General features: G+C 37.9%; 2 protein-coding genes and 1 non-coding gene across 7 annotated transcripts in view; all 3 read left to right on the top strand.

The window, feature by feature from the left end:
- The window catches only part of LOC113580675 (latent-transforming growth factor beta-binding protein 2), an 82,657-nt gene extending 67,111 nt beyond the window's left edge, over positions 1-15,546 (top strand). For all 5 annotated transcript variants that reach the window (XM_081721190.1, XM_035532709.2, XM_035532708.2 and 2 more), the window contains 12 exons: positions 1,735-1,857; positions 1,994-2,119; positions 7,047-7,172; positions 7,283-7,432; positions 9,711-9,926; positions 10,106-10,192; positions 10,506-10,634; positions 11,558-11,698; positions 11,916-12,089; positions 12,374-12,664; positions 12,928-13,077; positions 13,991-15,546. In XM_081721190.1, the coding sequence (XP_081577316.1) occupies positions 1,735-1,857; positions 1,994-2,119; positions 7,047-7,172; positions 7,283-7,432; positions 9,711-9,926; positions 10,106-10,192; positions 10,506-10,634; positions 11,558-11,698; positions 11,916-12,089; positions 12,374-12,664; positions 12,928-13,077; positions 13,991-14,166 (1,889 nt within the window). In that variant the 3' untranslated portion in view covers positions 14,167-15,546. The remainder of the gene's footprint in view (positions 1-1,734; positions 1,858-1,993; positions 2,120-7,046; positions 7,173-7,282; positions 7,433-9,710; positions 9,927-10,105; positions 10,193-10,505; positions 10,635-11,557; positions 11,699-11,915; positions 12,090-12,373; positions 12,665-12,927; positions 13,078-13,990) is intronic.
- Positions 15,547-16,567: 1,021 nt separating this feature from the next.
- trnas-aga (transfer RNA serine (anticodon AGA)) lies at positions 16,568-16,649 on the top strand. Its single transcript has one exon. It is a non-coding gene; the product is annotated as a tRNA-Ser (tRNA).
- Positions 16,650-16,690: 41 nt separating this feature from the next.
- hs1bp3 (HCLS1 binding protein 3) lies at positions 16,691-24,703 on the top strand. Its single transcript, XM_027015323.3, has 7 exons — positions 16,691-17,119; positions 17,536-17,701; positions 19,793-20,000; positions 20,090-20,300; positions 21,960-22,078; positions 22,275-22,416; positions 23,564-24,703. Exons 1-7 carry the CDS (start codon positions 17,094-17,096, stop codon positions 23,808-23,810), a joined length of 1,119 nt encoding a protein of 372 aa, XP_026871124.2. The 5' UTR covers positions 16,691-17,093; the 3' UTR covers positions 23,811-24,703.
- Positions 24,704-25,432: the final 729 nt, after the last annotated feature.

The following is a 25,432-nucleotide window of genomic DNA, read 5'->3' as shown; positions in this document are numbered from 1 at the left end:
TACGGGTATGTAGGTGTTCACAAAAATAACTTCTTGACCAGACTTGTACCTTATATTCATGCTGGCCAAAATTAACCCCAACTCATTCCTAAATTATGGCAAGCAAACTTCATCCAATATTCCTAATGTTGTGCAGTGCCATTAAACCTACACATAAGTGCACACACACACACACACACACACACACACACACACACACACCTCTGGCCCAGCGCCACAGAAAATATTGGGGTCTAATTATGCTGTAAATCAGAGTGAGCGTATTTTCCTCCATCTGCTTAGGTATCCGTGTATATGCAGTCAGTGACGCCAAGTCACTAGTGAGACGTGAGGGATGACGTGGTCTGGGTGCGGGTCTGGGCGCGGGTCTGTTTGTGTACTTTTATGTGCATGTTCATATCTCTGTGTATACACACGCACATATTTTCACAACCACTTAGTCTGGTATAGCGAAGCAATAGCAGTTTGTTTGTTTATGTGACACTTTACAACTATTTTAGTGTAAATGAATATACAGATTGCATGCTGTACATGTGTATGTATAGCCTTAAAGTCTAGTTGACACAATACCAAAGCACACGGGATCTAATTTGTATATTGTACTGAGAGAACAAAAAAATTATTACTCCCTTCAAGCATAACTTGTGGCCCTGTAATTCTTAAGGAAATGAAAAATATAAATACATTGATTTGACTCTTAGCCAAGGGGCTTTATTTGTTGATATAAGTGATGAGGAATTTGTGAGCGATAGATTTATGAATGATGGGGAAATTTGTAAGTGAGGAAACTTCCCTTCTGGTGAATTGTGAAACATCTTCTGGATTATACCACATGTCCAGTAGCCTTGTCTTATTGCTATTAGACAATTCAGTAATCTAGATAAAACGTGTAGTCTTTGATTTTAAATGAACTGTTTTGGTTCTTGTAGTTAAATAGCAAGTAGCTTTGGTAATGCATAAATCATGCAGTGTATGTCTTTTTTTTTTTTTTGCCATTTTATGCTGCTTTATATTTTTATGCTGCACACAGTGATTAATTCTTAAAAGATATGCTCTGTTTGTTCTCTTAATCAGGCTTTTGTGAAATAAACGGTGGTCTTTAAGTAATGTCATACTTTGCTGCCTCATGAATGACTAAGTTAAGTGACTTCTAGGTTATGTGGTAATGTAACTTTACTCTTCTGTCTTTGTTTAATCAAGCATGTAGCTGTCATTATAATTTTTTTATTCGATGAGTTCATGAATTTCCTAGCCCATGAGCTCAGGATATCATAATTACTTATTTTTCTTGTTGCATGCTTGGTGGGTGTAGTATCTTTGGCACTGTAACACTGGAAAACAGCATGACTTATATTTTTCTTTGGATGTGATCCATACATGTAAACTACTTACATTTCAATGTATAGAGTGTATTATCAATCTGTGTTAATGTGTGCAGTTCATCTACTCAACATATGACACGAATCATTTTCCTTAACGCTATGATTTATACTAAGGCATCTTCCTGTTTTTATCATTATTGACATTCAGTTCATCAAGCTGTTTGACAGCAGTGGATCTAGTGCGTCTATGACTGAGACAGCAGCTCTCCAGCTACACAGCATGGAGCCTTAACCACAGAGCCATTACCACTAACGGCTCTATCATATTCAGAAAAGAAGTTCTTTCTTTGTACATTAATCTTTCTCCTTCTCTCTCCACCACCCCTGTCTCCTTGACCTCTCCCTGTGTTAGATGTGGATGAGTGTGCAGAAGCAACGACATGTTCAAATGGGGAATGCATGAACACAGAAGGCTCGTACAAGTGTCTATGTGACTCGGGGTATAAGTTCTCTACAGACTCCAGAGACTGTGAGGGTGAGTCTGTCTATTTCTGATTTGCATAGCTGTAGAATAGCGCTCCAAGTGAGAAGTTTAAAAGCCCAAATTTAACCGCAGTTGCTATCTTTGTGTGTGTGTGTGTGTGTGTGTGTGTGTGTGTGTGTGTGTGTAGATCTAGATGAGTGTAAGGAGTATAGTGATGCATGTGGGGCATGGAACTGTGAGAACACACTGGGTTCATACCGTTGCTTCGTGGGCTGCCAGTCAGGCTTCTATGGAGAGGATAACAAAGACTGTGGTGAGTGTCCATAATCCCATTACATAAATAACCTTCAGAATTATCCTGCAGAATTGTACTGATTTCATGGAAGGACTTCAAAAATGAATGCTGACAAAATACTTGGGAGATTCTCTAAAATGTATATTCCTCTGTTTTGTCTATACTGTCTTTGACTACACACTGTCTCAGTCACCCCCATCCTACCCATGTGATGACACTAATATAATTTTCACACAAACACACACATACACAGACCTACTGAGGCTCGAGTGTATCAAACGGCATCAGGTGTACTCATTCCTCTCATGCAGGAAAAAGACATGGGAGGAAACAGTTCTGACAAGTGGTTTTGTGCACAGACAGCTCTTTGTCATTCGAAGCAGCCTTCTCAGGATCACCTACAGGCTAGTGCTGCAGCCAGGGTTAGGTTTGGCTGGTACACAGAATAACATGAGTGCTGTAGTCCCACACTCTGTGTGTGGACCAGCCTCGGCCAGAACCCTGTGTTCTCTCGCTCTCTCTCAGAGCCGTGGGGCATCTGGTCTGTTGGCAAAAGATGCAGTCTCACACATGGCAGGGCTTCTGCACTGCCCGCAACACTTAGTGCATTCAACTTTTTTGCCATTGGCATCTCTCTTCCAGGATTGTTAGCTAACTCGGTGAACATGTGTGCTGTCTTCTCATTTCACAACATTCTGTAGTTTCCTCTGTGGGTATGAGGTCTTCATTGACATATATATGATTGCAGATATTGTTCATATGACTATATGACTATTCATATGTCATTTGTTACACTACATTTTTATATTTACCAACAAATAGCCAAGCTTTCCACAGTTTATAAGTTTTCAAACACAAATGTTTGAAAAAGTAAAGAAGCATGTAATGTTTTCACAATCTCATCAAGATTTAGCTTTTTAAAATGTGGTTTGACTTTGAAGTCTTATTGGTTTTTGCAGTTTATATCAAAGGTTTTGAGACATTCCTTAAAATTGAATAAACAGTGACATTGCTTTTGCCTTGTTTCTCCTGAGGCATTACTTTCTGTGAAGGCCAACACCTGTCCCTGTGTGAGAGACAGCACTGGGGAATAAAAGGGTGAACATTGAATTATGTCTTCAACTATGGCCTGTTTTAGCTCCCAGTTGGAGATTTGGAGCTCTTTTTAAAAAATACCTAACACCATTGATTTCTACATTAGCAACAAGCCCTGTGAATTCACAGCATTGTTTTGGGAGCCATGACAGCTGGACCCTGTCCGAGTGCCAAGCCCTTCTGGTTGTGTCCTTCCCAGATTTGTACCAGTCTTTTTGTTGGATTTCGTAACTGTCCATTAGTCATTTTTGATGGCGCATACCATGAGCACTGAAAGTCAACTCCAGCAGATAATCATCAGTTTGAACTTCTGAATTATTCTCCAGCATTCTGATATGTTTGTTTGTTGTGAGAGTTCATATTTGGCAGTCTGCTCTCACCTTGGCCAGCCTCTGTAAATAACCGCTCAGACTTTCACCCATAGGGCACATTGTGTTCTGACTGGCTAAAGCCAGCTCTCCAGCACAGACCCCTAGACAATGCTTACTTGTTCAACTTAATCTTGGGAATAGCAAGCAAGGTGCATCCATCATCCCAATAAAGCAATAGAGCAGAGGACTCCCATTCCACCCATTTACACTGGGAAACATTTTCATCCACTTCTAAAAAAAAAAAATCATCAGCTATTTAGTATGTACTTGTGTAATTATGGAAGCATGTAATTTGATTGTTTGTTTAACAGACTGGAAGGGTGTAGATATGTTTTCTCTCTGGTCTCCAGTGGAGACAGAGGTTTGTCTTTGGCTCTGTTTGACCATTGTTGTTGAATTGATCATAAGACATCAGGGTGTGTATGAGGTACAACAGAAAGATATAGGGGAACCATTAATGTGTAAAAGATATGCTCTGCCATACAGTCCCCACCATGTCCTGCCATATGAACCCCACCGTGTCCTACCATACCATCAGCATGTTTGCACATCAGTATATTTTTGTAGTATGATAGTTCACTAATGTGTTCTAAGTGTAATGCACACAAACACTGTACCATTGTGGGGGTCTCCAGTATATAGTAAATAACATTGGAAATGTTCACCTCCTCCTGATTTCGTAGAACAGATTATTTCCTCGGTAGATTATAATAAACTTATAATGCATAAGCCTGTGGTCAACTGTTAGTGATGGTACCTTTTGTCCTTATTTTCTGGCAGTCATAATTGTACTATTTTGTATCATTCTTTCTTGTCTGTGAAAGACCAGTTGTAACAATTTTGGCTTTGACTTCACTCCTTTTGCCATGATATCTGATAGTCTGATGCTATTGTGTAGTTTACAGGATGGGAAGTTCTGTTTTTTTTTCTCTTAAAGTGGTGAAGAGAAAAATGTTTCTCTGATTATTTGATGTAACAGCTGAACTCTCCTGTTACCTTTTACTGGGGTCTCACAGCTGACCACTAGACATGTTGTTCACAAGCCTACTTAAGCTGCTAACACACGAGGAAATGCATTACACAGATATTAATGGCTTCTTGTCAGTTTTGGGCTAGAATTTCTGTTAACCCACCCTGAGGATTCAGCGACTAGACTGTGGATTTATTATTGTTGTGCATGTTTGCATATGCATGAGAAAGAGCATGGATCCACATAATGTATCAGCAAACACGTGTGCACTTTGAGAACTCAAGAGGACAGTGAGGTATCATGTTCACACTCTCTTGCAGGTTTATGAAGGCCGAAGTAGTTCTGGTGCTGCTGTAGTATTCCCTGACCGCCGAGTGTCTCATTGCTTTCCAGCCATTTGGCTCCTGTCCTGGTAGGTCAGCCACAGGCCAGAGCAGCTCAAGGGAGCAGGAGGGTGCCTCTGCTGTTCCTGTTTTGTGTGCTTTTTAGGAAATGTTCTCTCCAATCATTTTAGCTCATCAAATCCCTCAATACGTTTTGTAATGAAAATTTCCAGCATGCTATTTGCCAAGAGCAGTTTCTCTTTTATTAGGCTATTGTGGGTTACATCAGATTTTATTAGTGTGTTGATTAGTAACACCACCTCTACCGTTCTGTATATAATTATAAAGTACTCTTCTTTTAAAAGACCATGCAGCACACTGTGCATTCTGTGTGATTGTCTGCTTCACATTTCATGCTTCTGCTGTAATAACCCTACTGATAACAGCACACTAATGGTTTCTGATGGAAATCGATTTAAACACTGGCCGAGGTGAACACTAAGGTTTACGTTAGCCTGAGATTAATCACATGACCCATGAAAAGCAGTCACTGGTGACTGAGGTGTAAAAACACTGCACTGTTTTTTGTTGTGCTTTTTTTTCCTGTCAGTTATAATCAGACTTTTTTTCTCTTTATATGTCATGTTCTGGCTTGGCTCACTACAATCCAATTATGTATTTGAAAGTGAAGACCATGCTTTTTGTTAATCAATTAAAGTCTGAGGAGTGAATGTAGAAAAGGGAAAGAACCCGGAGAACAGGAGGGCTGCAGTTCTGGGCGGCTTCTGCTTTGCGCTAGAAGGGTAGACCCCTTGCCAAAGATCTAAGAGTGGAGCGTAGGGGTTTTGGAGGAAATGAAGAGGTGGCAGCAGTGCAAAAGAACCTCACAGGGAACAGTAGTGGGGAATAGGGAAGATATTAGCTAGAAGGAAGAGGTTTCAGGCATAGTCTTTCTCGAGAACTTCAGTTATTGCATAACCCCATTTCAAGGTGAAATTGCTAACAAATGTTAAACAATGAAATGGAAAGCATTAGTCCCAGTCTTTCATGGTATTTAGCCATGTGCAGTATACACACAGTAAAAGGTGTGCTCTCTGAGCTCAGGCAGCGTGGCTTTGATTTATTGTTGTGTTGTTACATAATTTAAAGCTTTTGAGGCTGATTGCCAAACTTGTGGTTATCCCTTATACTGGCTTTCTACAAGGCAAAAAAGATACAATCCTTCTGGTATGTCTAAAAGAATGGAGTTTGGATCCTACTGTGTGCTTTTTAATGGTTCAGCCTTACCATATTAGTCATTCATCCTTTATAGCCTCTGAAAAATTGCTCAAGACAAGAGGAATCTTCCTCTGACACTATGCTAGAAATTTTAAAGTGTCAATATTCTTAAAGGGGATTATTCATGTTTAGACTTAGCTAAACCCTGACCAAAGACTCAATGACAAGGCAAATCTGAACTTATCAAAAACTGCCTCTACACCCAGTTTTCTGAGAAAGCATCAATGCAACACTAACTCTACTGACTCCACGCACTGTTCCAAAATCGACCTACAATGATTCATACAAAGAATAGTTCTGGGTTGGAGCATTACTCAAAGCCTGCCAAATGTGGGACATGAAAGTTTTCAGTTCATTTTTTTCATTATAAAACATTGGTTAAGAGAAAACTGAAGGCCCCACACAGTTATATAATATGACCTCCCAGGTCTGTTCAGAGAGCAGGCAGCATCTTTGTTCCAGGCTGAAGTTTTCCAGATGCATGTTCCACTAGTGCATAGACAGGGAGCCAAAAGAGCAAAATAATCACTTTTCATCTGGTCACAGGTCTCCTGTTTATCCAGTCTGAAAATTTTATCCGACTAAAATAATGATATAACACAATAAAATGAACATTGCAGGTATTTTAAAATTGCCTAGTTGCATTTGATACATTTTTAACCTGACTTTATATTCACTTTAGGAGATCTGCAAACAATGTTGTTTTGGGAGAGTGGCATTGATTACCAAGGAAGATAATCTAGTTATTAACAGACTTAATATTAAATGATGCCGCAGACTGTGTATTAACACACCTCTGAACTGTTCTGGCAGCATACCAGCACCAATCCCATCTGTCCACAAATGCTTCTTCTCTGCTGATACAGTTTTTAATCTTCCTTTCTGTCTGGTGTTGCTTTCCTACTTAGATATTAATGAGTGTGAGGACGAGACAATCTGTGGCAAGCATGGCTACTGTGAGAACACAGATGGATCTTACCGCTGTCAGTGTGACCAAGGATACACCAACCCCCCTGAGGGCCAAGGCTGCATTGGTATGGTGAAGGAAATGCTTAACCTAAATGTACTTGTGATGCATCAAAAACATAAACAACACAATTTACAGTGTGTGTGTGTGTGTGTGTGTGCCTTCCTGAAATGGCAGATATAAATGAGTGTGAGAGGAGTACTGCTCTGTGTGGTGAGGCTCTGTGTGAGAATGTGGAAGGAAGTTTCTTGTGCCTCTGCCCCAGTGAGGATGAGGAATTTGACCCCATCACTAACCAGTGCAGACCCCGTTCCATTAACTTACCAGGTAAGAAAACACAAATGCACACACACATGCGCATATATCCAAATCTTTGTGTTGTCTATAGTTAAAATACCTTAAAACAAAATTGATGCAACTTGCACAGCAGGAGAATACAATTTGAAATAAGTGGAATTCCTGTGTTGCTTTAGCACAAATACATGAAAAAACTGTAAAAGCACCTAGGGTATCTTTTACTGATTTAAAGGAACATTAGTTAAGGGGCAAGAAAGACCACCTCTAGCAGTTAAGTAGGTGAACTTTAGGTGATTTTTATTACTCTTTGGATGCACCTTCCATTCTCACCCAACACAAAGCATGCCTCCAAGATCTATGGTGTCTATTTAAATTAGTTTTATAGCATTAACAAAGTTGACATGACTTTACTTTCAAGCGATGAGGTAGGCTGTTTATTAATAAGACATTATTATTTAATACATTGTTAGCAAAAGTTGGTAGCTATTATCTCAGGATGGGAGTGCTTGTAGACAGAAACCAAGATAGGCTGCAATGCTGGCAAAGAACTGAATTAGTGGCATTTGGCCAGAATCACTTTTCATCAACAAATTCCCGTGTTTAGGGGACGTGATCATGTCAGCATTTTACCTTGATATCTGATGTTTCCCACTACAAAATTTAACTTTTTGATAGTGAAATTATAAACCTATAAACACTTAGAATTTAGCCCATAATGAATTGCTGCTGAAAATGATCGAGTGTATTCACTGTCCAATATTTCTTTGTAATGAACACCTATGAGTTTATGAATCACTGCCTGTGTTAGTTAGCAATTTAGTTAAATAGCTAGCATCCGTGCTACATGCATACGGCATTCTCTCTCTCTTTCTCTCTCTCTATCTATCTATCTATCTCTCTCTCTCTCTCTCTCTCTATATATATATATATATATATATATATATATATATATAAATCTGAAATATCTACAAAAGGGGCAGATAGAGGATCTATCTATCTATCTATCTATCTATCTATCTATCTATCTATCTATCTATCTATCTATCTATCTATCTATCTATCTATCTATCTATCTATCTATCTATCTATCTATCTATCTATCTATCTATCTATCTATCTATCCAGAGTTGTGTAGTGGGAACAGTAGAGCGAGCCGATGACTTTGAAAGTCGTGTAGTGTGTCCTTGGCTCAATATATTTAATGTCGAGTGGGAATGGGCAAGGTTAAAAGTTGAACTGCAGCCAGCCACTAGAGAGCATTAGACACTTAGTGGCTTAATTTTTTACCCACTGTCGTCCAGTATGTACAGTCAATGGCTACAAGGGAGTTTGACCAACAATATACCTCTTTGAAGGTGGTTCACTCAAAGCATTACTTTATTTAGCTAGTTGTCTACGTAATGATCTATTTAAATACCTATCCAGGTGGAACTTGGCTAATTCTGTGTCCAACTTCATCCTCTTCTCATATAATAATTGTTTCCATTTTGGGAAAGCACATATGCACGTCTTAGCCAGACAGACAGAGATGGGGGGTTTTCTAGGCACCTAATACATGTGCTGATGCCGTTGCTAAAAAATTGTTTTATTATTATGTTCTATATATTTCACATTTATTTGAATTAGTTAGAAAAGGGGAAAATTCAGTAATGCATCTTTAATATTCCATCTTCTGAATGAAACTGACAGCCTGTTAAGACAAGTTTCAGTAAAGTTAATTCTGGTCCAAGACAAACAAGGATAAGGTATAGCTATTGGCAGTGCATATGTGGAAACATTTTTTTGACCACTAACAGCCTTGAGCATAAACATATTACTGACATGCAGTGCAATTTGGAAAAGAAAGGAAGTAACCTTATGAACTTGGTCTGTCCTTGTGGTGTCTCTGTTGTATATTCACGTGTAAGATATTTACAGAAAACCTAAAATATTCTAAATCCCTTGTACATTGTGGTCTGGTAAGTGTTGTGACATGTGTAAATCAAATAAGTGAAAAAGATATGGATTGCTAACTTTACCAGAGGTTTTGACTGAGCCTGTTGTTTAGGTATGGCTAGAGTCCATGATACAGTGATCAGGTCATGTCAAGCTGTGCTGGAATTAACTAGTAAACATTACAGCATTGTGAAATGCTTCCAGGTCCCCATGAGCTGTTCTCCTGTATCCCACAGTTTTACATTTCAGGCTGTTTACCTCAGGTGTGAGATATGGATTACTGGTCTGCTCATAAAGTGCTTTCCAAGATTATTGCAATTGTTGCCCTCTCTCTTTTTTTTTTTTTTGATTTACTTTTGTGTGTTATATGTAGGAATCACATCAGTCTCAACAGGACCTGAGCTCTCTGCTGCTCGCCCAGCTGTCTTTGATGAGGACCAGAGAAAGGAGTGCTACTACAACCTAAACGACGCTAACCTGTGTGAAAACGTTCTTTCCCGCAATGTCACGAAGCAGGAATGCTGCTGTACCGTCGGGGCTGGCTGGGGAGACGATTGTGAGATCCACCCCTGCCCACAGAAAGGACAAGGTACAGCAAAGAGGACACCAATTATGATGGAATATTTCCAGTTCACTTTCATCTAACCAAGGATTTGTTTGTTTGTTTTGTTTTTGCCACACATTAAAACTCGCTGGTCTATACTTCCATTAAATGTTCTAATTTGTCTATATTGTAGTCATTTTGTGTTCACTTTGATTTGTCCTCAGTGGAATACGACTGGCTTTGCCCACATGGCTCTGGCATTCTCTCGGTAATCTCCTCAGTCCAAGGTTTTACTCAGCTCCAGCTCCAAGGTACACATGATGCTTTTTGTTTATAAGCAACTTTGATGTAATCTGTGTGCTTACAGGTGGGGCAGATACGTATGGCTTTGGTTTTTTTCTTTACTTCATGTTCCTGTAAAGCTAATATTGTCTTATTTATGCCAAGCTTTAAAAGCTTTTATTGTGTCAGTGCATGTTTATGTCAGGAGACATAGTTTACATTGCTTTGGTCAGTTTGATTTTATATTGTTTGGCCAGTTTGATTTTGATATTCCTTTTTTGTTAGGAAGAACAAGTTTTCCACTGTGTGTTTATAAGGCGAGTTAATTGTTCTTGCCCTCAGATGCAGACGAGTGTGAGATGTTTGGCTCAGAGATTTGTAAAAATGGTCATTGCTTAAACTTGTACTCCTCATACTCCTGCTTGTGTCACGATGGCTATTACTATGACAGCATCCGTATGGAGTGTGTTGGTAAGTGTGGGTGCATTTGCCTGAACACAGTTTATAAAGTGCTTTGCAAACATTAAAATGTACTTCAAAATACTTTACAAGTTTCTGGAAATAAACAAAATGATGTTGCAATAAAAATAATGCAAATTAAGATCAACCTGAACTTTTCATGAACTTTAAAGCTTAAGGGAGGGAATATATTATTTTCAGCTGTAAAAAACTGGTCTCCTGATGAATATCTAAGTGCAGAGACAAATCTTTGATGTCTCATTTTATTTGTGGAGTTGTTGAACAACCCAGTAATTTGTGTTATACCTGATGAAGAATAATATTCTTTCCATCATACACTCTAAAGTGATTATTGAAACTACTTTTATAACTTACATTCTAGGTAGGCCTAGAATTCAACAGGGCTAAAATAGGTATAAAATATTTTCTTTTCCTGAGTCATTCTTAAAGAAGTTGTAGTCTATGGTCCTTTTAAGGTATTTCAGTAAACAGAACATTACAATACTGTAAACAAGACATAACAAAGGCATGAGTCAACATCTTAGAGTCTTGCAGTATAGAAAAACACCAATGCCAAGGTGAAAGAATGAAGTCTTGCTAACATTTTTAATATGTGATTTAAATCAGACCGCAGTCATGAATATATCTACATACTTCAAGATGGAATGCCATATTTCCTAGACCTTGACATGATTTTGAGAACAGAAATGGGCCTAGTACATTAAGCAGTGGTGCCTGCATTAATATGCTAAGTGTCATGTTTCTTTACAAACAGCGACTGTATGTATCTTTTCGTACTGGAAATAATCTGAAATATGTCCTAATGATCTAATACCTTAAATGTTGAAAATAACTTTTTAAGTGCATGGAATAAAATGTAAGTGCTTGACTGTGTGGACAGTGTTGTAAGCATATTTTCTGTGCTTGTGTCTCAGACTATGATGAATGTAAGGAGGAGAATCTGTGTGAACATGGAACATGTGTGAACACAGACGGCTCCTTCAACTGTTTCTGCAGCCCTCCACTAATCCTGGACAACACACAGCGTCGTTGCATTTCTGTCAACAGCACAGAGGGTGAGGCACTCCTGAGCTCCACTATGCAGATGCATATATCAGAGGCTGCCTAATATATAAACTGCCTTGGAACTGCCAATTGCAACCGCACCTACTGTTTGAAATATTTCAAATAAGTGCAAATGCATTTTCTAATGCTCTTAGTAGTTGTCAATACCCTCTGCTCCATTTTTCTGTATTTATTTCTAATTTACTTTGTCATTCCTTTTGCCTGTAGATGTTCATGTGGTGGATGATGGTGTTCACACACACACCTGCTGGAAGGAGCTGAAACACGACAGCACGTGTTCTTCTCCTATGATTGGTATATGGACCACCTACACAGAGTGCTGCTGTCTCTATGGTGTTGCCTGGGGTTCGCACTGTGCCTTCTGCCCTGACAAATTTACTGGTGTGTACATAAAACTAATTTCATACCTGTAAAGCAGTTTCATAGTAACACAACCTATTGATAAAAGTCCTGTCAAATATATTTACATTTAGTAGATACACTTCTCCAGAGCAACTTAAAGAAGTGTTTTGTTGTCTCCATGGAAATTATCCTAATGCTAGTAGAACTAGAACAGAATCATTGATTGCTATCATACTTTGTTGTTAGATGCAGGGATGTATTAAAAAATAATAAATCAATAAGTAACACATAATTAAACTGTAACTCATAAACTCTCCATGTAGAGGATTTTGCAATGCTGTGTAACCTGCCTCAGAGGAGCTCAGACAGTCTGCGGGAAACCCCAGGCTTTGAGTATGGTCCAGATGCCTCTCCTGATGGACTCTATGTACCAACTTATTGGAGTAACTATGGACATTGGGGAGGAGATACCTATTATGAAGGCTCTGAAGGTCCTTTGAATGGCCCTGACTTTACTGGACCCTCGAACAACTATGGCTTTAAAGAGTCAGTACGAGTTCCTGTGCAGAGACCCAGAGAGAACCAGCCACCACAGAGACTGGATCCCTACAGGAGTAAGTGAATTTTACTATAAGATAGTACAGATAAGATACATGCACATTTAGGTTAAATCCTATTATGGGTGAATGGACTAAATGTATTAGCAGTAATGAAGTATTGAATTACACAAGTTTTAAATTAGCATATATTGGAACAATACATCATGTGTTCTGATCCATGCTGCAACAGCATTACAAAGGCCTAAGTGTCTTAGTATACTAAGCTTCATCTCTAAGCACATAACAGTCCAATGCAAACTCAAAGTTTATGTCTTTAGATCAGAATGAAGGCTTTGAGGGCCTGCGAGCAGAAGAGTGTGGCATATTAAATGGCTGTGAGAATGGCCGCTGCGTCCGTGTGCAAGAGGGCTACACCTGCGACTGCTTTGATGGCTATGAACTTGACCTAAGCAAGATGGCATGCGTTGGTAAGGTCCTTTTTTATTTCTCTGTCACTGTAATTCTGAATGTAGAAGCTTTCTGCCATATCCCATATCAGTATTGCTGATATGTGGGTGTGAAGATTACACTATCAACTTCATATGAAGCTATAGACTAAGCATGGTAAAGCACTTCTACATGCCCAAAGGATCCTGCTACCTGCTTAGCTCTGTCACAGTGATATGTAACATTTTGTATTGGGATTAAGAAGGCCCTAATCAAAAGAAATTTCTTACAGGAGTATAATGATAACGATATCTGCCCAAAGGAAAACATATAAACATAACATATAAACATATCTGAAACTATAATAAAAATATATTAATTCATTGTTAAAAATAAAAGCTCAATTACTTCCCTAATTACATACAAATATAATGAGTGAACATTCAGACAGTGTTTACAAGAACCAGTAAAGACTACAGTTTCAAGCTCAGGTCACACGAAATCTTCCTTAGGATGGAACATCAGTGATTACCAAATTCCATACTGTTTCAGATACTGGATATGTTTTAGATGCATTTCATCTCATGTTCCATTAGACAGATTCCCAGGATTTGCCTCTCAGTGGGACTCTTAGATGTCCCTCACAAATATTCCTTGAGAATGTTTTTAATCTAATATGATGATTACTGATGATTTTATACTATTAAATCAAGACTTAAACTGACTGACACCGGTAGCAAAAGGCAGTGTTTCACCTCACAAATTAAAAGGCATCCAGCAAAAGGCTTTCCAATCCCTACTCATTTAATATTAAATTACTCGAGTGAGAGCCACAACTGAGGACAAAAATAACAATAAAAATCCTCATTCAGCAACAGCTGAGCTGAACAACCAATACACTTTGATCTGCACACTCTAATAACGCAAATTTCTTTTTTCCACCTCCTCATATAGATATAAATGAATGTGAGGATATCAGTGACAAAGTGGAGCTATGCAAGAACGGAGTTTGTACCAACACAGATGGCTCATACAAGTGCACCTGCCTACCAGGCTTCGTAGCCTCCTCCAAGGCCGATGAGTGCATCCCAAAGGAGGAGCCCTCTGAGCCCAGTGTGGCAGAGAAGTGACATGTGATCTCTCCACCAGTGCTCTAAGAGACTGACACTAGACCTGCATCAGTGAAGCCAAGCCAGCTGAGCTCCATACAACAAATAAACTGCTACACCTCCGTAGTGCTCATTCAGACGTGTACATAATGAGTAGTGATTTTTTAGATCCTATATAAAATGGTCTTTAAGCACTCAGCACTCAGAAAATGAATAAGTGTAAAATCAGTTGCACAACATTGAGCATCGCATGCTAAAAACTGTTATTATTCACAGTATTATTCACACCTGATTTGTTAATAGAGATCATTCCAGTTCAGGCTTGTTAGTAAAGGCTTCACTGAGGAGGTTTGGAATTTTGTACAGATCTAGTACTATGTATTAAATTGGTTTGTTACATATTTTTAATATTGTATTCAGTACACTCAATATTTTATTTGACAAAAACGTTAAAACTACAAAAAAATCTGATTAACCTTGTAGATTTACAGATACTTGTACAAATGTTATTGTAACAGTCTTTTATATATGAAAAAGTGGTTTACACTGTATCAGATAATGTGTATGTATCCTGCCCTGTGGAGCAGACAATGAAATGTAATATTGACTGCACTTTTTAACAGATGTTATGTGGTGCCTTCAATCCAGCAAACACATAGCCCAGAGATTTTCAGAAACAGATATGTCACATTATGTATCTTACTTTAATTACATACATACATACATACATACATACATACATACATTATTGCTGGCTAGACAATCAACACATTTAGATCTGTTTTAAAGGTAAAAGAAAATTTACAAACCATTTTTATACACAAAATAATCTGTCCTGTTTTTGAGCAATACCACAGTTAGCTGTTCCACTTTGACATTTCACCACTTGGATTATAGCAGAGAATTAAGGAGGATGACAGGGACTGAGTGGTGCAGAAAAAATAAAGGTTTTACTGCAAATGATGTCAATGTAGTGTTTATAGGTATTTGGTACATCTCTACCCAACACCACCTGATCTCACCAATGTTGAGCCTTCCTGCTTGACAAGGAAGGCAGCCTAAAATCATGAGGTGGTGGGGTGCATAGCCAGAACACATGCCTGTAGACACTCCAGCTGTAAGTGTGAGTGAGTATATTACAACTTCTGCAGTCTCTGGTTTGATGTATTCTCTGTGCTGTCTCAATCGCCTGTGCTTGGTAGCCTACATGTCTTGAAGTAACTCCAACAAGAACATTTGATTTTTGGTCTTTTGGAAGGCAGTTTTAACCATGATATGTGAGTGTGGGCATAAGTAGGCAGTAAGACTGCCCCTTTATTCGAAACTGGTCTAAATATTTTGTTCATTCCAATTGATTACCTCTGATTGTAGTTGTTTCTGGACATTAAAGTCTGAAATAGACATTGGTTCTTTCTTCAGTTTTCATCAGTAATAGCAGGTGAAAAGCTTGTAATGTCAGAAAGGTGTGTGGAAGTATTATGAAGGTGGGTATGAGGTATGATATTATGGAGTATATTTGTATCATTAAAATGTATCCAGTTATTAGTCCAGTTGAGGCAGTCAGATTTAATAGAAAAATAGCTCCACATCACAGATCCATCACGATAGATTAGAGCAGGAGTTACTTACTTTATTGCATGATTTAGACTTGTTTGTTGCTAAAACATTCTATTCATCATTTGACCACAGCTCAAATCTGATCAAGTTATAAATTTCAGTGATAGTAAGATTTGTCACGTTGACAACAGCTCCAGTTTTATGGAAATTGTAAACTATTGCCCGAATAGTGAAGTTGGATATTTTGTTACAAAACTTTATTTTCTAGTCATGGCCTGATTCATGAACAATCTCATTTTTGTTTGTGTATGTTGTGATTCAGATCTTTGATCATCACAACTAAAGGTTTCCGGCCTACATGTTACATATTCATATTTATAACCCAACAAGTGATGGATGTTGCCGATGTAAGATAAATATAAATCATAAATGGGACCATGTCAATTAGATTTTGTTCATAATGTGCCAAATTCTAGAGTATACTGTTGTATTCGCAACAATCTAAAATAAGCATAAATTAAGGGTAATTTTACAATAAATTAAACAGTATTAAGCTTTAGATCAACTTCCTGGCTACAATCCTAGTAGCCAGATCTCGAATTAGATGGTTATAACCAACCATTTCCTCGAGTTCATTTTTCAGCAATTGGTGGTGGTGTTAGCGCACCACCAAGTGGATTTATCTAAACTAAAGTTACTTAACATAATAATGTAGACACACTTTGGCAACGTTCGTAAGAGTATTGCTTCCTAGGAACCCATCTTAGATGCGAGAATAAATGTGTCGACGACCTCTGGGAACAAATTCTATTTAAATTCTACGTTAATATCGCTGAAAAGATGTCATTCCGCTACTTGTTTGCGTGTAGTCGTGGCCGAGTGGTTAAGGCGATGGACTAGAAATCCATTGGGGTCTCCCCGCGCAGGTTCGAATCCTGCCGACTACGAACCTTTTTTTTAAAAAAAAAAACAACAACAACAACTTGGGACACTTGAGCCAACATGAATCATCTATACTCGTTTTCCCCTCGAAAGCCAAACATAAGCAGTTCCATAGACTTGACACTCTAGCAATTGTCTTACTGAGCAGGATTAAATTACCTCGCTACTAGAGCCAGCTTGCTTGCTAACAGTTGAGTAGCCAGCCAGCTAGCGTTAGCTCCAACATGAAAGACTCTCCTCCGCGCTATCACTAACAGTTGTGTCTCGTGATTTGGCATTGGTCACGAGCGTGCTAGATAGGTCCGTCGTTTGGTTCGATAGAATCCGAAGAACGTCTGTATTTTGTGCACGCGGAGTGAAATGACAACAGCTTGACGTTAGCTAGGTGACAAGTTTTAGAAAAGCCACTAAGCTAAGTTGGGACACTAGCAAAGCTTCGTCGTTCAGTAATGCCAGATGGACTTATTACAAGCAGGTAACTGTTTCAAGCAGGGAAAGAACTTAGGATTGGTTGTAATGTCTTGTTATTTTTGGCAGACTGAGGCTATAGTATGCGTAATACATCCAGAGACACAAAAAGTTTCAGACTACGGTGGAAGTAGATATCCTAGTTAAGTGGACATAATGTGCAAGAATATTTATAAACAAGAAACGTATCTTGATCAGAATTTCTTTGTAATGCTTGCTAGCTAGCTAACCGCTAGCTCTCCTAGCAAGCTGACCTAGCCAGCCATCTTAAGTGACAGCTATGTTATGTCATACAACTTTAAGGTAAAAGTTCTTAGGTTAGCTAAGCTAACCTAGCTGTCAAGCTACCGCACTGTCAGGCTCTAGAGAACTGAGAAAGGTGTCCACATAAATACAAACGAAATATTTGTTTGTCCCCAACAGGCCTCTGCAGAATGAGGCTACTGGTATCGATCTGCAGGTGCCCCTCTACCAGGAGATCAGAGGATCCATGATGACTGGCCATGTAGAGTACCAGATTGTTGTGGTTACCCGTCTTGCTGCCTTTAAGAATGCTAAACACAAACCAGGAGATGTTGTACAGTTAGTGGTGGGTGTCTGTTGTTTCAGCATCTCTAGGTTTCTTGCTTTTATAGATGACTATTTAAATTAAAACAATTTTTTGTGTATTTCTTTCTCTTAGATTCTAAGTTTTCTTCTGCTACAGCAAATGGAGGCCTCTTAATGTGCAAAGGATTTAGTCTGTGCTTTTATTGGGTTCTACACAGCAGCACATTTAGGATAGGGTAAACAACTATATTGCCAAAAGTATGTGGACACCCCTCGTAATTACTGAGTTCAGGTGTATAAAATCAAGCACACAGTTATATAGTCTCAGTAGACAAACAGTAGTAGAATAGATTGTATTGAGGAGGTCAATGACTTTAGACGTGGCATTGTCATGATTTCACCTTTGGCACAAGTTAGTTTGTGGAAATTTTGCTCTGCTTTTCTAGGAGTAATAGTGGGTCACTGGTAGACCATGCAAGCTCACAGAGCGGGTTCACAGAGTTCTGAAAATGCATAGTGCATAAAAATTGCTGAGCAGCTGTACGCAAGCCTAAAATCACTGTGCGCATTGCCAAGCATCAGCTGGAATAGTATAAAACACTCCAACACTGGGCTCTGGAGCAATATAAATGTGTTCACTGGAAAGATTAATTACACTTTACTATCTGGCTGTCTGATGGACAAATCTGGGTTTGGCAGATAACAGGAAATCATTGCCTACCGCAATGCCTAGTGCCAACAGTAAAGTTTGCTGGAGGAGGGGTGATGGTCTGTGGCTATTTTTCAGGGTTTAGGCTAGGCCCCTTAGTTCCACTAAAAGCCATTGAAGGTCTTTTGTATGCTGTTAGCAATTTAGACATTTTGGTCTTTATGTTCATATTGGTGTGATGGTCAGGTGTCCACATACATTTAGCCATATAGTATAATTTACACAAATGGTTAGATACTACTAATACTTATGATATCTTAAAATAATAAACTAATATAAAATAAAACAATATTAAGTACAGCATTCCAAAGAAAGTGCTAGTGGATAAGAAATATGGTTGGTTAGAGGCATTTTACCCACCACATCTTATTATAAGAAAGCTTGTACATGGATGGTGGATGTAAGCACACAAAACCTAAAATATGGACTAATTTACTCTTTAAGTGTTAGTTTTTCATAGACGTCTTGGAGTAGGCTTAAAGGGGGGAGTTCACCTTATTTCACATTTTAGCCCATCTATGTATTTATTAGACAATTGCTTTGCACCACACACAGTTTAAACATAAATTCCTTAAATAATTTCTTAAAGGTAATTGCAATAAAACTCTATCCCCATCCCCAGTGAACTATTTTCAATGGCAAAAAACATTACATACCATGAATACAGACTCCTTGGCTGACAGAAACAGAAATGCTCCTTGTAATTACTTTTATCAAGTCCATTTTGCCAAGTGTATTCTGTAACAGCAAAGTTTGTAGTTGTTGTTTTTTTTTTTTTTTGTGCTTTTGTGTTTCAGTGAATGATTATATATGTTCATTTACTTTTAAGGAATTTAGCAGACACTCCTTATTCAGAGTGACGTATAAAAGTGCTGTTTCTGAACTACATCCCAGACAAGTTTGTGCCTACAAAACAAGTTGTGTACACTAAATTAGTTATCCAAGAACGTTCATAGAAATGTATTTGCTGAATAGTACGAATGTGCAGTATAGGTAGTTCACTTTGAACATGGTGTCATTGTGACACCAGTTAATTGTGATATCAGTTTGAGCCATGTTAAGTGTGAGGCAGGTGGTTAAGGTGCTTGACTTGTAGTCAGAAGGTTGCCAGTTCAAGTCCCCCCACCACTGGTTTGCTGCTGTTGGGGCCTTCAGTAAGATGTTTAACCCTCAATTTCCCAAGTTGTGTTCAGTCAGAATTGTAAGTTGCTTTGGGTAAATGTGTACTATTGCTTGTAGCCATTGGTGCTTCTGGTGTCAGATGTGAGTTTGGGTGCATGTCCCTTTGTAATATAAATTTCCTTAGAACCCCTAGCCATATAAAAATTATATGTTGCTTCAGTTAATGCAAATGTCTGCTATTTGTGATAACCTTGCAAGTAATTTACCTGAGGAAAACTACCAATATCATTCATTCTACAGGTCTCAAAGAAGTACAGTGAGATTGATGAGTTCTACTACAGTTTAGCTGCTCAGTATCCCAGCATCCATCTGCCTGCCATGCCTCGCAAGGCCCTGTTTGTGGGTGAAGCTGACATTCGTGAGCGTCGCACAGCCTTCAATGAGCTTGTGCGATTTATTTCCAAACACCCCACTCTGTCCACCTGTCCAGAGCTATTTGAGTTCTTAGGTAAGAGAAATTTCTAAGCACTGAAATTTTTTGGATTTTGTTTTTTCATTTGTAAACCTTGCCACATCTGTTGTAAATATTGCATATAGGAGCAAAAAATACAGTCCATGATGTCAAACCTTCAAACACCCCTGACTGGTTAGTGGAGGATGAAGATTCTGGGCTGGATTTCTTTGGAAAAGATGAAGCACCCTATATTCAGCCTGAGGAAGCAAAAAAGCCAGTGAAGGAAGAAAAGGTACATGAGGTAAAGGAAGATGATGATGAAGAGGAGTTATTTGACCCCTTAGGTGGTGTGAGGTAAGTCTTTCTCCACAGGCACATGATTTTAAAAAATTTAAACACTGATTTGGAAATAACATAAATTTTGTTAACAGTTTTTACCTATGAGTATCAATATTTATTTAATTGGATTATATGTAATTGGATTATATGTAATATGGATTACCACCACCACCATGTAACATAACTGTATATCTGTATATATATATTTATATTCAATTACCTTGTTACACAACAACTGTAGATATGTTATTATACGAAATGGATCTGTACATTCTGTAGATTGTGTACATATATACACAACCATATACATTGTACATTGTGTATATAATCATAATATACATATATTGTACATACATTGTTAATATATTTTGTACATACATAGAATATATATATTTATCTTGCATATATATATTTCACATATAGAGAATATCTATTTTTCTCTATGCACCCCTGTTTTCTTTTCCTCAGTTTGGACAGAGCACTCTCCACCATTTCACTGCGAGTTATACTGTGTATGACTATGTATGTGACGAATAAACCAAACTTGAAACTTGAAATGTTTTCCTGTTAGGCTGATGAAGTATCAAAATGTCATACAAATTTGTAGTAAAAGTTACTAATAAAATATAGTTGTCTAGTTGTTAACGCAAATCTTGGTATTACCAGTTCTCATTATAGCTGCCAAATGTCTCTAAAATAATATTCAAATTTACATTTTTCACGATGGATTTATATTCAAACGTAGCCCAGAATTAAAGATAATTACATGACACTGTCTTGGTGTAATTCTCAGAATTACCAGGATCTTTATTATTAAGCTTATATCTCTTTGAACCTATTAATAGAATTGAAACCTTATGAAATTACATTTGATGATATTTGAGAACAGTATTAGTAATTCCATAGAGCAATGATATTCGTCCACATACCATTAAACTAACAAATTTAATTTGTTTTTAACTAATGTGTTGACAGTTTTTAAACCCACATGTGAATGTATTCAAGTAGAAAAATGTATTGACATGTTTACAGTGGGTTTCAAAGAAGAAAAAAAAAAAAATATATATATATATATATTTATATATATACATATATATATATATATATATATATATATATATAAAACACACCCTGAAGCTTTGTAAATTCTAAGTTTTGCAGCTCTGTATTGTGATTTTATGGCCTATAATATCTGCGTTATATGGACCTCTGTTCTCACTGACTGTTTTTTGCCAGTGAACAGGCTTGTGCTAGGTACAGAGAGGAATGCACAGTGGGTGTAAAATAATGTGGAATTTTGTATAGATTTTCTTTCTGTAGATTTTAGTATACACTTTCTGCTGCTTTAACAGAACCAGTGATCTATCAAGGCTAGTGCGTTTTTACAGAACCAGTGCTCCATCAAGGCTAGTGCATTTTTACAGAACAGGTGATCCATCAAGGCTATAGTGATTTCGCAGAATCAGTGCTCTATCAAGATTAATGTTTTTTCACAGAACCAGTTCTCTATCAAAGCTAAAGTGGTTTCCACCCCAAAAGCATTTACTCATTTGATGTGATAGTTGAAAATCCAAATATACTAAAGTTTTGTCATAATGGCGATGAATGGTATAATACTGCTTTACCTAAAAGTGCACATTGTTAAATGGGAAATACAACTCTTTGTCCATGTAGGTCTAAGAAACCCAAAGCTGCAGTGGCTTTGGCCAAACCTGCACCAAAACACAAAGTCTTCCTGTTTGATGAGTGGGATGACCCAGATAAGGAGCTCTTTCAGCCAGCCCGAATGGACAGTGAGTGTAGCTTTTGATTCCATCACTGAAAATGACCTGTAATAACATTATCAGGTAGTACATATTTTCACAGTAGCAAATACATTAAAATATGTGAGACACAGGAATCATGAAATTAATTAAAAAAGAAAATAAGGCCTCAACATGAGTACTTTGTGTTGTAATAGACATTAATCTTTGTGTCCTCACTTTGCAGATAACCTGAAACTGTTTGAGGATCCAGATTTAGGGGGGGGCGTCACTCTTGGGGACTCTTTGCTGCTCCCTAATGCTTACCAGAAGACTACAGCCTTTCTTTCATCTCAGTTAGATGAAATCATGGAGGAGGAGCTCTTTAGGTCTGTCTTCGATTTATTTGTTTCATTTATGTCGTGAAATTCTGTTGGCATGTCGGCATGGCTACAATAAAGGCTTAAAGACACCTGAAAGAAAACTGAGAGTGAAAATTGGCCAGCTTCAGCATTGGAACTTGTAGTGTTTCAGTGGAACTTGTAGTGTTTTCAGAAAGGCAGATGCTCTTATGCAGACCAACTAACATATATTACATCGATATGAGAATATGCATGAATCGATCCCATGACCTTGGTGTTGCTAGCACATTGCATCTTAGCATTGAAGAAATAAACACCCATGTTTTTAGTAGAAAACACCTGATCCTTTGTACAAAACATTTCTTGAAGGTTTTGGAGATTAAGCAGTTCAAAATTCCATCAAAAATTCCATCAAAATTCCAAATGTTTGAAATGAGACAGAAATTAGACACAAGCAGTTGATTTAGTAATAGTAGTAACATTTGCATTGCATTTACTTACAAGATTACTTATTAATTTGTATTACCAATAAAAGCCTATGATATAATCATACATTGTAACGCGTGGTGGCCCAAGTTCCGCAGGGCAAGGGGCAGGACACACAGACTCCAGCGACTGGGATGTACATTCATTTACATAGAAACCCAGAATGATAACGGCACTCGCAGGCATTATAAACGTCAACACGAACATGATATGGTTAACAATAAACACGCATACATTTAACAATGACAAAAGGAACATTACATCAAAACGTTACATCCGCAATGACCAACAATCTGCGCACTTCAAATTCATATAAACAAACAAGGTGCAGGTGTGTGCAGGTGTGGCCACAAACAGATCCTCCCACTACATGTGGCTGGCCAAACCACGTGACTCGCGGGAGGCGAGCGATCTGTGACATGCATGTATTTGATTTTAGTCAGTCACTTTAATGCTCAAGAAAGCACTATCACCTTTAAGTGACTTAATTTCAGCAGCATGAAATTATCTCAAATGTGCTTTTCATGGCTCTTTATGATATAAATGAAGAGTTGGCTTATGTTTTAATAAACAAGTTAAACATGTGCTTTCAGAACAAAGAGTACAATCTGTTGTGCTGTTTTGCATATTGCTTGCCTGAGTTCCTCTGTGAAACCCAATTACTGAGTTCTCATGTCTCCCCATTTAGTGTGGAAGAGGATTTGGACAAGCTTTTAGTGATTAATAAAACTATGAGGCCAAAGCCAGCCATTGCCCCAAAACCTCAACCAGCACTGAAGGTCAAACCTGCTGTTCCCCAGAAGCCTTCCTCTCTGGCACAAGCTGGAATAGCCATTGCTCCTTCAGGCACTGCACAGGCCATGGATCAGCTGGACATCCTCAAGTACATTCAGCAGAATGAGACTGCTGCCAGTGAGGACTTGGACCTTTTTTAGCTATTCTCTCTAGGTATAAAGCCAGGCAAAGGTTTCTCTGCATGAACATAAATACTCAGCAAATGCTCTGTGATCCTGAAGCTGTTCCAGAGCGTAGCCTTGGTTCACATGGTGGTGAGAGTTAGACAGCCAGCGTTGCCTTCTGATGCCTTCTGATAACAGCTAAATCACCCATTTATGTACTTTGCTTCAGAGTTCTTTAGCACTTGGTGTTGGAGAATTCAATTTCTTAACAGTGAACACCAACAAAACCAACAAGTTGCACATTATGCTCTTTTTAATGAAACAATGAACTTTTTATTATTTGGATCAGTTGTGTAAAGTATTCATGAACCTAAAAAAATTGTGGCGGTAGGCATATATGTACATACCACATTGGGGACATCTTCCATAACTGTGGGACCATGCTTCAAGTGGAGGCTGCTGTGGGTTTTTTATTAATGGTTGTGGATGTGCATGTCCGTTTGTTAGGGGGAGCTGCAGCACCCTCTGCATCCCTACTTCTCATGGCATTGAATTCCTCTATCAGTAATAACAAAATCATCTAACGTTTGAATTTTCATAATGTATGCTGAGCTGGAGTTGTTAAGGGTTATATAATTCATAAAGAATATTCTGCCTTTTTTACCTAATGGTATGGGGATTCTTTTTAAAATTTTGTTAAGGATTGTTCTTTCTACCTGTCTTTAACATTGTTTTGGCAAATCATGTGGACCAAATTCTTGTATTCCTCATGGAATCATTGTAGCGCAATACTCTGAGCAATTGTAAACATTGCAGACTCTGGTATTTGCAAGAATGACAAAAGAACAGTCGCTGAGTACTGGATAAAAACCTAAATAAAATAAATCTTAACTTTGACACTAACAGGAATAAATGTCTAGCAAAATGGGTTTTTTTGTTGTTGTTTTTTTTTTACATTTCTTTTAATCTTTACAGTTTATCACCTAAAAATGTATCTTGGTTGATATTTACTAGAGCTAGTTAATCATATACAATTTTTAATCTAGACTAGCAAATGCATAAAGTACCCACAATATGTGCTTAATAAAAAAGGTAAGTAGTGTTCTAATGAACTTATACTTGCAGAGACCTTGAGAAATTAATATAAGCATTGAGAAATAAAAACATAAAAAATGACAATGGCAAAACATTCATTTCAAATGATTGAATATTTTATGCAAATAACTGCTTGTTTGACAGACACCTTTTTTTTGTTGAAAGTGGAGAATGGTAAACCTATGTTTTGTGTGTGTGTGTGTACTCTGGTTTTTGTTCAGCATAGTTCAGACTTTAAAGAATATTCTGCCTTGTCCTCATGAAGTTAGTGTATAGTTACTGCTTAAATGAAACACTAGAGGACACTAGATACCAATTCTAAATAATGTGCAGGTAACAGTGTTAGGGTTATCTTAACAAGTAGTGTCCATTCAAAGTTGTGCTTGCTCTACGACAGTATTGTGATGGTGGTCACTTTTGTACAGGGATTTTAGGAAACTAACCATAAAGATGTTAAAGACTGCAGAGTAAGAGTCCACTTTGTGATGGACTACATTAACTTAGGCTTGCATAGAGTTGACTGCTTGAAGAGTTGACTGCTTGCTATTGTTTTTCAGAAAATT

This window comes from Electrophorus electricus, chromosome 10, assembly GCF_041902795.1.
Source record: "Electrophorus electricus isolate QZ-2024a chromosome 10, ASM4190279v1, whole genome shotgun sequence".
Lineage (NCBI taxonomy): Eukaryota > Metazoa > Chordata > Actinopteri > Gymnotiformes > Gymnotidae > Electrophorus > Electrophorus electricus.
The sequence above is the reverse complement of the archived record's forward strand: the minus strand, read 5'-3'. Positions and strand labels throughout refer to the sequence as shown.

Bases quoted from the DNA above. Each gene is read 5' to 3' on its own strand.
- hs1bp3 (XM_027015323.3), top strand. From the start codon at position 17,094: ATGCCAGATGGACTTATTACAAGCAG. The intron at 17,702-19,792 runs GTGGGTGTCTGT...TTCATTCTACAG, and splicing joins GAGATGTTGTACAGTTAGTG to GTCTCAAAGAAGTACAGTGA. The intron at 22,417-23,563 runs GTCTGTCTTCGA...CTCCCCATTTAG, and splicing joins ATGGAGGAGGAGCTCTTTAG to TGTGGAAGAGGATTTGGACA.